The sequence below is a fragment of the Talpa europaea genome, assembly GCF_964194135.1.
Source record: "Talpa europaea genome assembly, chromosome: 3".
Lineage (NCBI taxonomy): Eukaryota > Metazoa > Chordata > Mammalia > Eulipotyphla > Talpidae > Talpa > Talpa europaea.
The window spans coordinates 26,939,821-26,955,663 of NC_140069.1; the positions used below are offsets into that span (position 1 = coordinate 26,939,821).

General features: G+C 43.5%; 1 protein-coding gene across 1 annotated transcript in view; it reads right to left on the bottom strand.

Annotated features, from left to right (window-relative positions):
- Window positions 1-15,843, bottom strand: part of GRHL2 (grainyhead like transcription factor 2) — a gene marked incomplete at its 3' end in the record, with an annotated part of 96,193 nt that overhangs the window by 13,566 nt on the left and 66,784 nt on the right. Inside the window, exons 11-13 of the mRNA XM_084229291.1 lie at window positions 15,520-15,551; window positions 5,029-5,123; window positions 1,195-1,280 (exon numbers count right to left, since the gene is read on the bottom strand). Of these exons, the coding sequence (XP_084085417.1) occupies window positions 1,195-1,280; window positions 5,029-5,123; window positions 15,520-15,551 (213 nt within the window). The remainder of the gene's footprint in view (window positions 1-1,194; window positions 1,281-5,028; window positions 5,124-15,519; window positions 15,552-15,843) is intronic.

The window sequence follows — 15,843 nt, forward strand, 5'->3', positions numbered from 1 at the left end:
TCTCCTCATCCCCCTTTACCCAGTTCTCATTAACTGGCAGCCATTAACCTGCTTTCTGTCTTTATAGATTTGCCTGTCCTTGATATTTCCCATGAACTGAATCATATAATAAGTGACTTACTGTGTCTGACTAGCAATTCCATTCCTTGATGGATACCCAAAAGAATTGAAAACAAAAACCTGTGTCCCTGAATATTCATTGTAGCACTATTCACAGCTAAAAGGTGGGGGAAATCCAAATGTCCATCAAACTAATGGGTGAAAAAACAATATCTGGCTATTCATACGGTGTAATATTATTCAATCACAGAAAAGAATAAAGCACTAATTTATACTACAACAAGGATGAACCTCAAAAACATGATGCTAAGTGGAAGAAACCAGTCACAAAGGCCCACATGATGTGTGATCACACTTAGAGACACCATCCTACACGTTTTAACACTTCACTCCATAGCCCAAGATGTTGTTCCAATGCCGTTTTCCTGATCAATAAACAATTGTGGACTGTCTGGACAGTCTTGTCTCCATCACTATAAGAAAAACCCTGGATCTTCTGCAATATAGTTGTGGAGCGAGAGGGGGTAAGAGGGAAGGGGGAGCGAAAGTTAGAAAACGTATTCAAAGTAGAGTCATATTAAAATCATATTCAGAGGGAGAAGATACGGGCAAATGTAAAATAACTTTTTCTGAACCTAGGTTGGGTAAAAGTAGACCAGATGGAGGGATGGCCTTGGAGTCTTACTTAAATCACTGTAACTCTGCATTATATATATTTTCCTTAACCAGAAGAGATCATATTCTTATTTTGGATTACACTGTCACCACCAGCAAGATACTTCCTAATTGTTTTTGTCCTGCACCTACTTGACAATTAAACATATCGTATGTAATACGGTTTCATGCAAAAAGACAAATGAAAACTCACAGTTCAGCCTTCCATTATGGTATCTTATTCCGACTATCTGTAAACTGACAGAGAACTGGAGGTTTTTCAAAGTTCCCATCTCCTTAAGATGCTAACAAGCCCTGACAGTATGGAGATCAGTGTTTTCACTGATCAAAATCTCTGCTTTTTCTCTTTCTTTAAAAGCTCCTTCCAGAGCCATCTCAACAGTTGCATTTTAATACCCGGATTCCAGCTCGGGAGACACGAACAGGTTTCCTGGAGGTTGAAAGGCGTGCAGTGCTTACCGCTTCCATCAGCCCCTTCACCGTGGGAGATTTCAACATCAAGGCATCAAACACATCGTCAGTCTCCTTCCTCACGTACAAGAGCACTGGAAGAGAGATGGGGGAGCCGTGACTGAGGGAGCCGGGGCCGCTGCCACAGGAGGCTGCTTCCTGTCAGAGGTGTGGGGGACTGACAGTACCTGCTAAGCCTTAGAACCCTGCCCCAGACGACATCCTAGACATCCTACAAGGTGAGAGGGCCACCACCAGAGGCAATCCTGACGTGAGGGACAGCGAGGCAGGGTTAATAAACTGACAAGTGGGTAACAACTAAAAGGCTGTAAGATTCTTTCACATGTTGTTCACATTTGAATTTCTCAGAGTGCAGACATGACCGCCTTTATGACATCTCTTTCTATGACCTCTTTCTTCTAGATTAGTCCCCCTTTAGCTTGGTTTGGCTTCAGTTACCTGTGGTCAACCTCAGTCTAAAAATATTATAAGATACTTTGAGAGAGACCACATTCCCGTGACTTGTCATAGTGTATTGTAATAATGGTCTCATTTTAGCATTAGTTATAGTTATTAATCTCTTATTGCACCTAATTTATAAATTAAACTTTAACATAACATTTATGTGCAGGGAAAGAACATAGACTATATAGGAGGGTTTGGTACTATCTGTGATTTCAGGCTTGGTCCATATAGCCCATGGATAAGAGGGATTTATGTATTCAGTCATTCAACAAATACTATGAATACCCCGCTGAGGCCCGAAGTCCCAGGCAGTGTACTAGGAATGCGGTAATGAGTCAAGATCTGCTGCCCTTAGAGAGGTGTGCATTCCTTGAATAAAAAATGATTAGACAGTTATATGACCTATAAAAGAGAAAGACAAGGGAGTGTTTCTAGGGGCCTGAGCATGCTGGGGGACTCCTGAAGGAGGTTACCTGAAGGAGAGATTGACAAAGGGTGTCGAGGCATCCACACAGGCACAGGCCCTGCATATGCACCCTGCCAGCCCTTTCTCTCTCCTTCCTGCCAAGGAGATGGCTGCTTCTTCTTCCTCCAGAGGCAGGGAGAGGGTCAAGGCTAAGCCGCTACAGGCAGAATTTATAGGTCAAGAAACCCTGCTGGGGCCTCCCTGATGGCAGAAGGGGTTAAGACGCAGTACTGTGAAGCTATCCTCAGCCACTGCCGCCTGAGTTCGATTCCCCACCAGGGAGCTGACCCACATGGCGCAGCAGACTTCTCCAGACTCGCCCGCTGCTTCCCTCAGCAGTGTATTTCAGTCAATCGCCTATTCTGCTCCCCACTCTGTCTCTGGTGAATCCTTTCAACCCCCCCCCCCACATACCTCTGGCCTGTCCCCCAGTTCTTGTAAGCATAAATAAATAAATCTTTAAAAAAAAGAAAAGAAAGAAAGAAAGAAACCCTGCTGGGCCTGGATCCTGACTAGGCAGAAACCAGCTGAGTCACAGCAGCAGCAAACCTAAAGACTGAGGAAAGCTGATCATGTTACAAAGGCAAAGTCTACATGGGTGCACATGGGCACTGCAGGCACTTTCTACCCACAGTTAAACACGTAGCTGTGTATGACCAAAACCAAAACCAAAAAAACCCTTAAGTGTTATAGAATTTCCTCTCTTCACCAAGTATAAAAATAAAATACCAATTAAATAGATTGTATCTCCAAAGACTTCTAAATTTAGTCCTCTAGAAGGGATATGTAATAGGCACCATGTCAGCCCAAATGATGTAGTGATTAATGTTACAATAAACATTAAACCCCAAACCCTCATTTCAACTAGATGAGGAAAATTAAGGTAAGAGAAAAAGACACACACAAAAAAACCCACAAAAACAAAACCTGTTGGTATCTGTTACTTCTGTAAATTCTTCCTCCAGTCCCCCAACCAAAAGAGGGAAGTTCTAGCAAAGCTGATCCTAAGGAAGCCCCAAACCTATTAAAATGACAACTATTTCCACTGGGTTTGAAAATCTTTGAGGTAGGATAGCTGATGCAGGTGAGGCTGGAAAGGGTTAAAGATGGTGACTGAGGGGTGTTGACAGACTGTAAAACAGGGCGGGGCTGCCCTGTCCCTGATGGGTGCTCAGCACACCCCCACCCCAACAACTCCAAGGCAGGGCACTGGTTGTAATGGCTCTGCTGGTGACAACAATAACAACCACACGCACCCCAGACCCTGTACAGATAAAGGCAGACACATTTGGGGGAACCCCTGAGGGACTCTGACAGAGCCACCCTGATGAATCAATTCAAAAGCAAAAACAAATAACAATGGCGCTAGTAATAATGAAGATCATTCTCCTGCTTGGAAAGCAACAGAGAGAGGGAACAGTCTCTGACTGAGGCCCTGCGCTTGTCAAAGAACAGCTCAAGTGGTAGCCCCAGGCCAGGGCTCAGTAATTCCACCATCCTGGTCCGCAGAGAAGCCACTGCTGGGAGAACATTTTCTCTATTGCTAGCAGGAAGCAGCGCCCTCATGTGTTTCTGTGGCTATTTCAAAGGCCACAGCCTTGCTTTTTGTCACAGCCCAATATAATTCCTAGCAGCAATTTTTGCATTGGTTTAACAACCTTAAAACAATCTGAAAAACATAAACTTTGGATTAGCTGGCACACACTAAATGTGGGCGCAGGCTATAATTACCTTTTGCCTGTGTGATTCTCAATTTACAGACAGTTCTGCTGTAATTCTAAAGTATGAGACATAAAGGGCAGGTAGAACGGGTTTGATGGTGAGCCTGTGAAGTCAGAAAGTCTCTTAAAGATGAAAATGTGGCTGTGTAATTAACACCACCCAGGCATTTATATGCTCTTTCCATTCTGAAACACGAATTACTTATTTACTATTATGATAGTGCACTTAACTAGAGGCTAGCCTAATAATAAAACTAATAGCTACATGAGTGAACACACAGTGCTTTCCATGTGTGAAGCACTTAAGTGTTTTACACACATCAACTCAGCGATCCTCACAGCAGCTCTGCGGGAGGGTCAACCCAAGCCACAAAAGCGACTCTAAGGAGCGGAGGACCTTCCCCAGGTCAGCACTCTGAATGGTAGGGGTGCAGAGGGGGTGGGTCAGCACAGGGGTCTGCTCTTGATCATTATTAAAAAATCTTATTTCAACAAATAGGAAAAAAATAAAATTTTCCAGTAACAAAATCTCAGGCCTGAGCAGAAGATGGAACATATTTTACATGGCGACCTGAGTCACTCAAACTCCAGCCCCTTGCATGTTGAAGGTCTCTGGGAGCTCTTGGTGTTGGCTACTGCAGGATATGGGGGGGAACAGACACCCCCACATTTTGCCCTTACTCTGCGGAATGGCAGTGAGTCATGCACAGCGGGGGAATGCTAGCCCAGAGATTGGCTCGCTCGAGCTTCTCCCTTCTCTCCTGATGAAGTGGAGTCAGACCCTTGACGGACAGCAAATGAGCTAGTCGTGACGTCACTGAAAACAGACTGGACTCTGTGAGCGGTGGGTCATGGGGTGTCCGCTCAGCGCTGCCAGTGGCTGGTGCTGCTGCATTGCTATAGTCACATTTGCAGCAAGAGCTCCTTTTACCCTGTAGCTCCCTTGGATGAGTCAGGACATTCTGGAGGCAAAGGCAAGAACCAGTGCCCAGAAAGAATAGATGTTTGCTTAAGGTGTTTTAAAAGGGTTTAAAGCAAAGGAAAAGACTGTGACAATCAGAAATCCCCGGGTCAGCAGCGACCCCCAGGGTCCTGGACTGGGCTAAGCGCTCTTCCTGGTGGAACACCCCCCAACATTCATGACGGGCGGGCTGCTTCAGCAATGCAGCGGACGCCTCAACAGGAGCATACCTCGCTTCATCCCTTCTTCTTTTATCTGTTTAGAAGGCGCTGGACCGAACTCCTCCTCCATGGGCCTGAACATCCGTTTAACAAGGACACTGCTGCTGGAAAAGAGGAACGGAAGTCTGTTAGGGCAGCGGGCAGGTGCCCAAACCAGGTCCATGCAGGCATCGGTTCCCAGCCTTCCCTTGTCTTATGCCATCCTTCTCCTCAACAGGACCCACTCTCCAGCTTCCTTCCTCCCCCTCGCAGAGCCAGGTCATCCCGTGTGAGGCAGAACACAGACACCGTTCTCAAGGCAGGGGCCCAGGACATACTCATTGTTGAATATGGATCTACCAAGGTGAGACTTCTGGGTTTTGCCCACTGTGTCCTGCACTCAGTTCCTCTTTCCTGCTCAGAAGATCCGGGCTGGGAGGTCGCAGGAGGGAGCCCTGGCGTCAGCATGCTATCCGTGTTACATCGTCCCCTCCCCTGCAGCTAGGATAGGACTGTCCTGCCCGGCACAGCAGGGACCTCTGGAAATGGTACAGCCCTGCCTCTCTGGGTCTCAGGAGGCTGCCCTGGCTTCCCATTTTTCTACCTCTCCATTTGGCAGGGGTGGGTGAGGCTGCAATGGTAGAAGATCCCTAGAGACCCAGATCTCAGCTGCCCAGTCCTTTCCTCCCCTTGGGAGAGGGCGTCGGTGCCCTTTCTTGGGACCCTGTGGTGCTGAGACCCAGCATATCTTCTTCTGGGTCATTTCTAATAGCTTGTGTTTCCTCACCAAGTTCCCGTACTTCCTGGGCACTCTAAGCAAGGAGAGGAGTGTCTGAAAGAAACAGGAGTTGGAAGAATAGATTGTCATTGAAGAAAAGTCATGGATGCTGAGTGCTATGGACTGCGTGTCAATGACCACCCCTTCAGATTCATACGTTGAATTCTACCCTCCAATAGCATTGAAATCAGAGGTGTGGCCTTTGAGTGGTACTAGGGTCGTGAGGGTAGAGCCCCCCCATAATGGATTAGTATTCTTTTTTGTGTGTGTGTGGGACCCTCGCCGGTGGCCGGGGATCAAACTGGCGCTGCAGAGGCCGCGGGCAGCCTCGCAACCCAGAGCTCAACCGCTGCACCACCAGGGGAGGCCCTGGATTAGTATTCTTCTAAGAAGGTGGAGTCCTGTCTCTTTCCGCTGTGGGAGCTCACAGCAAGAGGATGCCACCTGCAAGCCAGAGGAGAGTTCTCACCCCACACCCAACACTATGGCACCCTGATCTTGGACTTCCAGCCCAGAACTCTGAAAAATAAACTTGTTTTCTGAAGCCACTCAGTTTATTGTATTTTGTTATAAAGGTCTGAACTAAGACTCCCAAAAATGTTCCTAAATGGAGTCTTACTAATCTTCAGGTTCTGAAAGGAGTAGACACAGATTTTTAGAAATGTCTCCTTTTTTTTTTTTAAAGATTTATTTTTTTTATGCATACAAGAGCTGGGGTACAGGCCAGAGATGCAGGGGGTGAGAGGATTCACCAGAGACAAAGTGGGGAACAGAACAGGCAGATTGACCAAAGTACACAGCTGAGGGGAGGTCTGCTGCGCCATGTGGGTTGCTCCCTGGCCGGCCGGGGATTGAACTCATGCTACAGAGGCTGTGGATTGTTTCATAGTGCTGTGCTTAACCCCTTGTGCCACCAGGGAGGCCTGGAAATGTCTCCTTTCTCTGGGGATTCCTGGTACATGAATCAGTCACATGAAACTATGCCAGAGAGACAGTTCAGATGAGTTGTTGAGACAAGAACCCAGACTACCTTGGTCTAACTCCTCCTTTACAACTTACTGGACAAGGACAAGTTCCTCAACTGTCCTGAGCCTCAGTCTTCCTGTCTTTAAAAAGAGGCTGTTGAGAAGATTAGGGAAGTCAAATTATTGAAGCACCCACAGGCTGCCTGACGCACTGTAAGAACTACTGAAGTATTAGATGTAGAGGATGATGGTGAAGGTGACGATTAAAGATGGAGATGCAAGAGATATGGAGAGGAATAAATAAGGCAGAGGGTTTAAATAAGGCTCAAGTTATCAGATACCAAACAGCACAAATGACCACTTGAGTCCAATTTAAGGACTAAAGCTGGAAAAGCTTCTGAATGGAGTTTGCTATTAATCAATCCCAAGCTTCTAAGAGAATATAAAGCCCTGCTCCAAAGTCAATTGCCTTTGTCATTGTCATTAAGAGGTTACTTATCAATTACCAAGTAGCGTTAATGGTGGGCCCGGTCACAGAAAGAGCACGTGGTACAAACCACGGACAGTCCACAAAGTATATCGATTCATTCTAATAATTTAAATGATTAAGCCAACAATGTTTTAAATCATGCTTTCATACTTTAGGATGTCCAAAATTATGGATCCAGCAGTACTTGAAGCCAGCCTTGCATGATTATTTCAGGGAAAGCAAGTCCCTAAGGTAAGGACAAGGTTCTATCAGGGAAAAAACTCAGGTCTGAAACATGGGTCTCTGCCCACACCTGAGAAAGGCAATGTTGTTCACTACCTGCCAGAATGAACTGCACTTGGCACTGGGTGCCTAGTGAGGAGTTACCAAAATTAAAGTGCAGGAAAAAAACTGCAGGCCCCATAGAGACATAGTCTATTTCACAACCCTGCTTATGGTCTATACCCTCAAGAAATGGACATTCCTGCAAACTGGTCCAACCACTATGGAAAGCTTTGTGGAGGAGGTTCCTCAAACTACTAAAAATGGAGCTCCCATAAGACCCAGCAATTCCACTTCTAGGAATCTACCCAAAGGACACAAAAACATTTAATTCAAAAGGATACTTGCACCCCTGTTTATTGCAGCCCTATTTACAATAGTTAAGATATGGACACAACCCAAATGCCCAAAAATAGATGACTGGATCAAGAAGATGTGGTACATATACACCATGGAATATTACTCCACAATCAAATAAGATAAACTCATGCCATTCGCAGCAACATGGATGGAGCTAGAAGGGATTATGCTCAGTGAAATAAGTCAGAAGGAAAAAGAAAATAGCAGATGGTTTCACTTATAGGAAGAATGTAGGGGAACGAAATAAGGGAAAAAGAATAATAACAATAAATAAAAAAATTAAGAGGCAATTGTAAATCAGAGACATTCTGCAGGGGAGGGAGAGGGATCAAAACAGGGGACGGAAGAGCAAAAGGGACTATGGTAATAGTGCATGGGTAAATTGGTAGTGAGAATTCTATGGGGACTACACCTGAGAGAAAGCAAACATTATACAAATATATATATATATGTGTGTGTGTGTGTGTGTATGTATATATATATATATATGTATTTATGTATATATATATATAAATTATATATTAAAAAAAGAAATGGACATTCCTTCCCCATATTGGCCTCAGAAAAGAGGCGGTCTTTTTACATGCAGGTCCTCATATAGTCTCTCACGTTATGGAGTAGGATTTCAATTAAGTAATTTGCAACAACAGTTACTCTTTGGGAAAGAAGCCATCATCTCAACATGACTTTAATCACTGCTAGTTTGGGGTATTGATAGAATTCATTTGACAGAATCAGTAAAAACAAGCAAAACAAACCAATGAACCGCACATGTACTTAGTAATGATTATTGTAGTTAAAGCTCAAAATTGCATGTAATAAATGCCTATGTCAGTAGGCCCCTGAAGGATCATTTTAAGATGAAATAAAGATAACTTCTGTTTCTAGCTAAGACATAACTTGTGGAAAACCATATTTCAGAAGAAAAAGCAATGTTCCAGCCAAGAAGAATGTGAGAAACTGTATAATTTTTACAATCTTATTGAAGGTATTGGAGGCACTGATGAGTCAGTCAGAACTTGAGGGGCTGAGATCTTCAAGAACTGCAGAAAAGCAAGTGAGTCACTTTTCCCCTCCAAGCATTTGCCATTTTTTGACTGGGAGTGGAGGGTGGCAATCCCAGCAGAGGGACATATCTGAGGGCCAAGAAGTTTGCATGCACATGGTACGTGTGCAGTGACTATTAATTGGAGGGAGGGGGGAGAGAAGCATGGAAAGGGAAAAAAAGGGAGGTTGAATGATTACATTAAATTGAATGAATACAATAAAGTAAGATAGCGAGCTGACTAGTCAACAGATAGAGTGGAAATGAAAACTGAAAGAAAGTAAATACCAACCTGAAACTAAAATGTAATCAATTTCAAAAGCGATTACAAAATAAAAACAAGGAGTAAGCAACACACACCACCAGAGAATTCTTTGCCAAAGAAAAAATATGTCATGACTTTACCGACAACCCCAAATTTTATACATGATGCAGATTTGAGTATTACTGAGTGGATTTTTAAATGCAATATCAAAAAATAAAACATAAAAGTATACATCTAAAAAGGGGGGGGGGACTTCTTACAACTGCATGTCATCTACAATTATCTCAAAATTTACTTGAAAGCATAATTTAAAAATTATGCATAATTAAAGCATAATTTAAAGGTAACATTGTGGTAATCGCTTAATGTAATATTTCTTCCCAATGTTATGAGAATTAGTATTTGTGGCCGAGGATAACATTTCAGGGGGCAATCTCACATATATAAATTTCAAAAGTCCTACATCTCAACTTGGGTGACAATGGAAGAGAGCTGCCCTGGTAAACAATGTGAGCTGGCACAAAAAGCAAACTTAGTAATGAGTAAGACACTGATGTCAAAGACAAATTGTGAAACTTTTGAATGAAAGTATTTCCAAAAGTGTGACATTTTTTAATTATTTGATGGGCTTTAAATATATGTTTAATTACATTAACAAAGTAAGGACTAGTAGATCATTGACTTTGGTGATATGCATAAAGGTTTACCTGTTGGTAAGCATTGGGTCCAACTGGTAGAGTTGGAGATTTTATGTTTTCATCTCCTCCTTGAGAAAATGCCCTATATTTTTAATCATTACCTTCACGCATTTGTAAGAAGATATAACCCTTCATATTGTACATCTCATGGTTTACTTAGTATCCATGAGAACCTTGGCTCACTAAGAAATTGTTCCTTTAAGAGAAATAATACTTAAGTCTAGAGCAATTTTATGTTACACCAAACACAGAGTGATGGCTTTTTAGGTTTAATATTATGTTGATCACATGCACTCACTGTTAATTGGTTAATCATCTCTAGCTTTCCCAAAGAGTATTGAATTCTAGCCAAAGTGTTGGTTCCCCTGGAAGATGACCCTCCAGGGTGACCTCTTTTACTCAGGAACACTGCAATCAAGCTCATGGTTGGGACTGGCACCTTCTACAGGACCAACGCTCCCACAAGAGAAAAAACAGGACCCGCTCTCTACTGGAGTCACCCAGAACATGAAGAGTGAAGTCATTTTGTGGAGGTGACTCAGAATAGGATGCAAAAAACCTACACACTTGTCTTATTCACTGTTTGCCTTCTCCTAACTTTTTTTCTCTTAAACCCTCAATCTTTGAGGAAGTTATACAGAGTAACCCTAAGGGAGACAGTAGGGTGTGTTTGAGGAGCAGCAGGGGGATTAGAAAAATTATGAGTGAGAGTTGAGATCTGAGGATCCCAAGCAGCATCCATAATGATGACAAGATCTGGGAGGGAAACCAATGTCCTCCAGTCCCAGAGACACTCACAATTGCTGAAGATTCCTGTGCCCCCAAATGCAATACGGATGCCACAGAGCTGCCACAGAGCTGCTAGGCGTGAAGGGACCTCACATAGGCTGAAACTGGGAGCACACTAATGGGAAAGTGTGGACAGAAGATGGAGGCAGGGAAGGTGTTCCAGAAACTAGAGGTCAGATAGAAATGGAGACCAGATCCTCAGAAATAATGGAGTTCAAATTTCTCACTCCGTATGGTTCACATTTGCATATCAATTTACACATTATTTCAGAGGGGTTAATCCTTTCCTCTTCCCCTTAAGAGACATTTATGAAATCCTGGCTAAGGGCCCACTCTTTACAGAAAATTCTGTTTGGCTTGTGCTTTCTATTCTTCTTCGTCCTCTCTCCATGTCTCAATTCAGTGTCATCTATGCAGGCCCAAAAAACAATAGCTATGATTTTTTTTTTTTTAAAGCACTTTGCTTATCAATCCTTATAACTATCAGATAGGTATTATTTGCTATTTTTTAAATAAGTAAATAGAGGCTCCAAATGCTTGCTATGTTAAGTTACAGAGCTTGTAAGGTCAAGGCTAGATTCAGATCCTGATTGACTGGCTCCCAAGCAATGGTTCTCAGACATGGCTGCCCATTAGAATCAACTGGCGGCTTTAATTTTTTTATTTTTTTGTTTTTGTTTGTTTTCAGGAAACTTGATTTGCCTTGAGAGATAGCAGCAAGTAGTCCTGCCAAGAGACAGGAGCCTGCTTAAATGATCTGTGAAGGCGGTCAACTAAATGCTGATAGAATCCAATGTCTCATCCTGAAGAATGACTCTGGTCTCCAAGCCTGCAGGAATCTAGACAGGTTTTGACATTGCCCTCCAGGAGCAGAGCAGCCAGTATCCCTTCCTCTCAAATATTTATCTGTGTTATTACTCGATATTATGGAAAGTAAAATGAAAACAAATAAATTAGCTGTTTCCGTCTTTCAACATTTTTTTTCTGTCTTGATAAAAGCATAGTCCTTTTTTGGTCAATACATGAAAGAAGATTCATGTAAATCATTAACTGGGAGGGTTTTTTTTTCCAACATTTTTGAGTGTGTTTTATTTTATTTTATTTTTTATTTATTTATTTATTTATTTATTTATACAAGCACTGGGTACAGTCAGAAGCGCGGGAGGGTGAGAGAATTCACCAGAGCCAGAGCGGGGAGCAGAGCAGGCAGAAGGGCAGAAGTACACTGCTGAGGGGAGCAGCGGGCGGCAGGAGAGGTCTGCGCGCCATGTGGGACCCTCCTCCGGTGGCCGGGGAGCTGCAGGGGCCGCGGGCAGCTTCGCAACCCGGCGCTCAACCACTGCGCCACCGGGGAGGCCCATTAACTGGGAGTTTTTGGTGTTCATCCATATTTTTTAATTGCATCAAATATCTAATTTTTTTTACCTTATCCAGATGTTTGTATTTATTTATTTATTTATTTATTTATTTAAGCCCCCCTGCTTGAGGTGCACCCACACCAATTAAATCAAAATTCCCAGGGGCAGTACCTATACTGAGTATTTTTTAACTCCCCAGGTAATTCCAAGTACAGTATGAGAACTGCCACTGGGAACCGATGTCCGAAGTCATAACCATTGTGTCCCACCTACAAAACAAAACCGCATGGGTCTGTCGATCCCCAAGGTTAGCACTAGAAGTTACCCCAAATATTTGCTTTATCTTTAGACAAGGAGGTGGAAACAGGGTTCTGTTTTTGTTGTTGTGCAGCTTAGCTACGTGGCTGATGATTGCTCCCACCACTCCTCTTCCCTTCCTCTAGCGCCCTCTTCAAGTGCATTCAGCATTGCTGGCATTGTGGGCTGCAAGCTCCTCCACTTGTGAAGGGGTCATTGTCTGACCACTGCTCTGGCTTTGGAGCCGCTGGGAGAAGAGCTCTTATTGGCCTGCACTGGGCTGTCTCCTCCAGCTGGTGGCTGAGTGAGGGATGCTCTCAAACAAGCAGATGCTTTGCTGATCTGCCTGCAGGAGGGTGAAGGGCTGGGGAGAGAGCAGCCCTGCTGGAAGCCGCGCAGCTTCCAGAGCAGGCGGGGCCCTCCAGTCAGATGAATATACACAGCAGCCTTAGGTCTGACGCGTCACTCCCGCTAGCTACACTCATGGGGCTTGTCACAGTCAGGGTCCCCCACTCGAGGAGGTGAGCCCAGGGGGTGCCTTCTTGAAGGTGAGAAAGCTAACACAGCAAGGGCTTACCTCTAATGTCTCCTTGGCAGCCCGAGATCAAGAGTCAAGAGAGTTAGGCAGCACATAGGAAGGCTGGAAGCCAGTGTGGGGAATGGGGGAGTAAGGGAGGAGCAGACAGACACAGATTCAAATCCTGCTCATATCACTTAGCAGTCATGTGACTTAGAACAACTCTCTGAACCTCTTGAAACTTCAGTTTCCTCTTGACAAAATAGAGGTAGTTAAGCATCTTCTTAATGAGAGATTTGGGAGAATTCAATAAAATACATCTAAAGCACTTAGACAGTACCTAGTCAAGGGAATCAGTTGATGTTACCAATTAATTTTACACACAACAGTAGCCAAGCACTCGCTAAATATTCACTCTGAGGCTCCAAGGCTACTCTGATCATTCAAGGGAACGCTCATTACAAGATGAGAAAGAGTAAGGGACTGACTCCCCAGGCCTCATGACTGTGCAAAACAAAGGGTAATTCTTGGAGAGAGGCCAGGCTGAAAGAAGTGGGTCAGCTGGCCCCCCAAATGTGGTCCACTTGCAAGAAAGGATGGTTTAGACTGAGTTCCATTCACAAGGGAAGGAGCATTTGGGTCTCAGGCGCTTCTCACACATAACGCAATGTTTTCCCACAAGGGATCTTAAAGGTCATTATCTACAAAATCCTGATTTTACAATTGAGGGACAGACCCAGAGTTTGGGAGGCTCTGCAGACCAAAGCCTCACAATATAAGCAGCTGTCTAGGAGGAGAACTTAGACTCTGAGCAGAGAGCCAACATTCTCCATGACACCACACTCTCCCTTATAAAATATGTGAAACACATTAGAATTGATAGTGCTAATCATTTGTTTCTTCCAGTCACTGGAAATATATCACCTATGTGCCAAGATAAAAAGCACAATCTAACTAGGTACTGGAAAAATTTAGAACCCAGGATTTCAAGGTCAGAGATCCTGCATGAGGATCTGCTCCTAACCAGCTGAGGAATAACTTGAGATTGTCTGTTCCTCAGGACAGAGGGTGGCACACTTTTTATGGAAAGGGCCAGCTGAGTATCTGTTGAGACATTCCAGGCTATCCAGTGTCTTCCGCAATGACTCAACCCTCCTATTGCAGCGCCAAGGCAGCCATGAATGGCCTTGCATTCCAATAAATTATTGCATTCCAATAAAACCTACTTATGGACACTTGAATATCACATCATTTTCAAATATCATGCACTATTATTCCTTTTTTGGATTTTTTCCACCATTTCAAAAATTTGTAGACAGCGCAAAAACAAGTGGTAGACCTGGTTTGGTCCTTAAACTGTGGTTTGCCGACCTCTGAAGATGAACACAGTAATATCTGCTTCACTTACTTCTCCTTGAGATGTCTTACATCTAAGGTTATTAATTATATAGGAATTGGTGAAGTTCTGGTTTGACTATAGCTTGGGAAAAAATGATTTAGAGATTTTTCTTAAAGATATGTAATACAAACCATGATTTTAAGTTCTATGCATATAATGCAACATAGATATTAAAAAATGAATATCATTATTGATTGCTTTAAGAGAAATACAGCATCCTGGTCATAAGAAGAAATTACCTCAACATAATCACCAACTCATGTGGTTCAAAACATATGTCTATTTCTGAGAGTGAATTTTAAGGAGACGACTAACACATCTGGTGGTATTCCCTAGAGGGGAATCAAGCTGTTGAGAAGTAAACCCATGTTTTACTAAGAACAAAGAATTTGCAAAGAAGAAGGGATGTTTGAATGAGCAAGAAAAAATAGAGCAGAATTAAAGCCAATTGGGAAAAGTCAAAATGAGGTAAATATCAGCTGAATAGACAAAATAACATTGAGAGCTGGAACTGTCCAGCCGGGCAATAAAATATCTCACACCCAATGAGAATATTCAGAGTATTCCCATCGCTGGGAATATTCAAGTGTAAGCTGAGTGGCTACTCATCAAGGACATTATATAGATACTACACTGCCTGGGAGACACTGTCAGCTAAATGACCTGGAAGGTTTCATTTCAGTCTAAAATTCTAGGTGTCTATAAGAAAAGTGAGAGGATAGAGAGCAGAGTGCTTTCTTGTGCACTTGATGTGGAAGACAGTGGAAGCTACAGTGACCCTAAGTGAACTCTCTATTCCCTATACTGAGGACAGTGGAAAGGCGCTCAGCCCTCCCAGCTCCTATTGAGACCAGCCTCACCAGTTGCCCACTGGGCTCTCATCCCAGAGTGAGGGCTTGCAGAGGTCTGTGCAGGTGGCCCACACAATACTGGCAGTAGGGCAAGCTGTCTCCTGAGCTCCTGCCTCAAGCACAGCTTGATCTTGTGCTGGGGCCAAAGATTTCAGTAACCGCATTAGCAGTGCAAAGGTGGAATCGAAGAGATGTGTCAATTACAAAAACAGCTTGTTACTCAAAGGCAGATCATAGGAAGAGGAGAGGGCGGAGAGACGCTTGGAAGGAATATGGTGTTCCCCCAGCCTAACCCCACACAATGCCCAGGATCAAGCCTTTCCCAGCTCTGGGGCTGGAGCTGAGAGGGAGGTTCTATACCCTGCCCACCAGCACCTAGTGCTTAAGGAGCCATTTTCTCTGACATGAACAGACTTAGGGTTTTAAGTGAAAGAACTGAGTGTCTTACCCTTCTCGTTCATCATCCGTGTTGTAATACACCTGTGGGACAAAACAAAAGACTTGCTGTAGATCAGAGACAAGAAATGGAAATATATTTCATGATGCACAGACTTTCCTAAGGCATTACACGCATTACACTGTCTCTTAAAAAAGACAAAAGATAAATCTGTTTAACATGCTCTCTTCCTCTGTCTCTCTGTGTGTGCATGTGTGTGTGTTGTGTAAGGATGACAAATTTAACTTTCTGTTTTCCTCAGTTAATTCTTCCATTTTAATGAAATAAAATTGGAAATCTGATTATTCCTAGCTAAAATCAATCCGATCACATTAC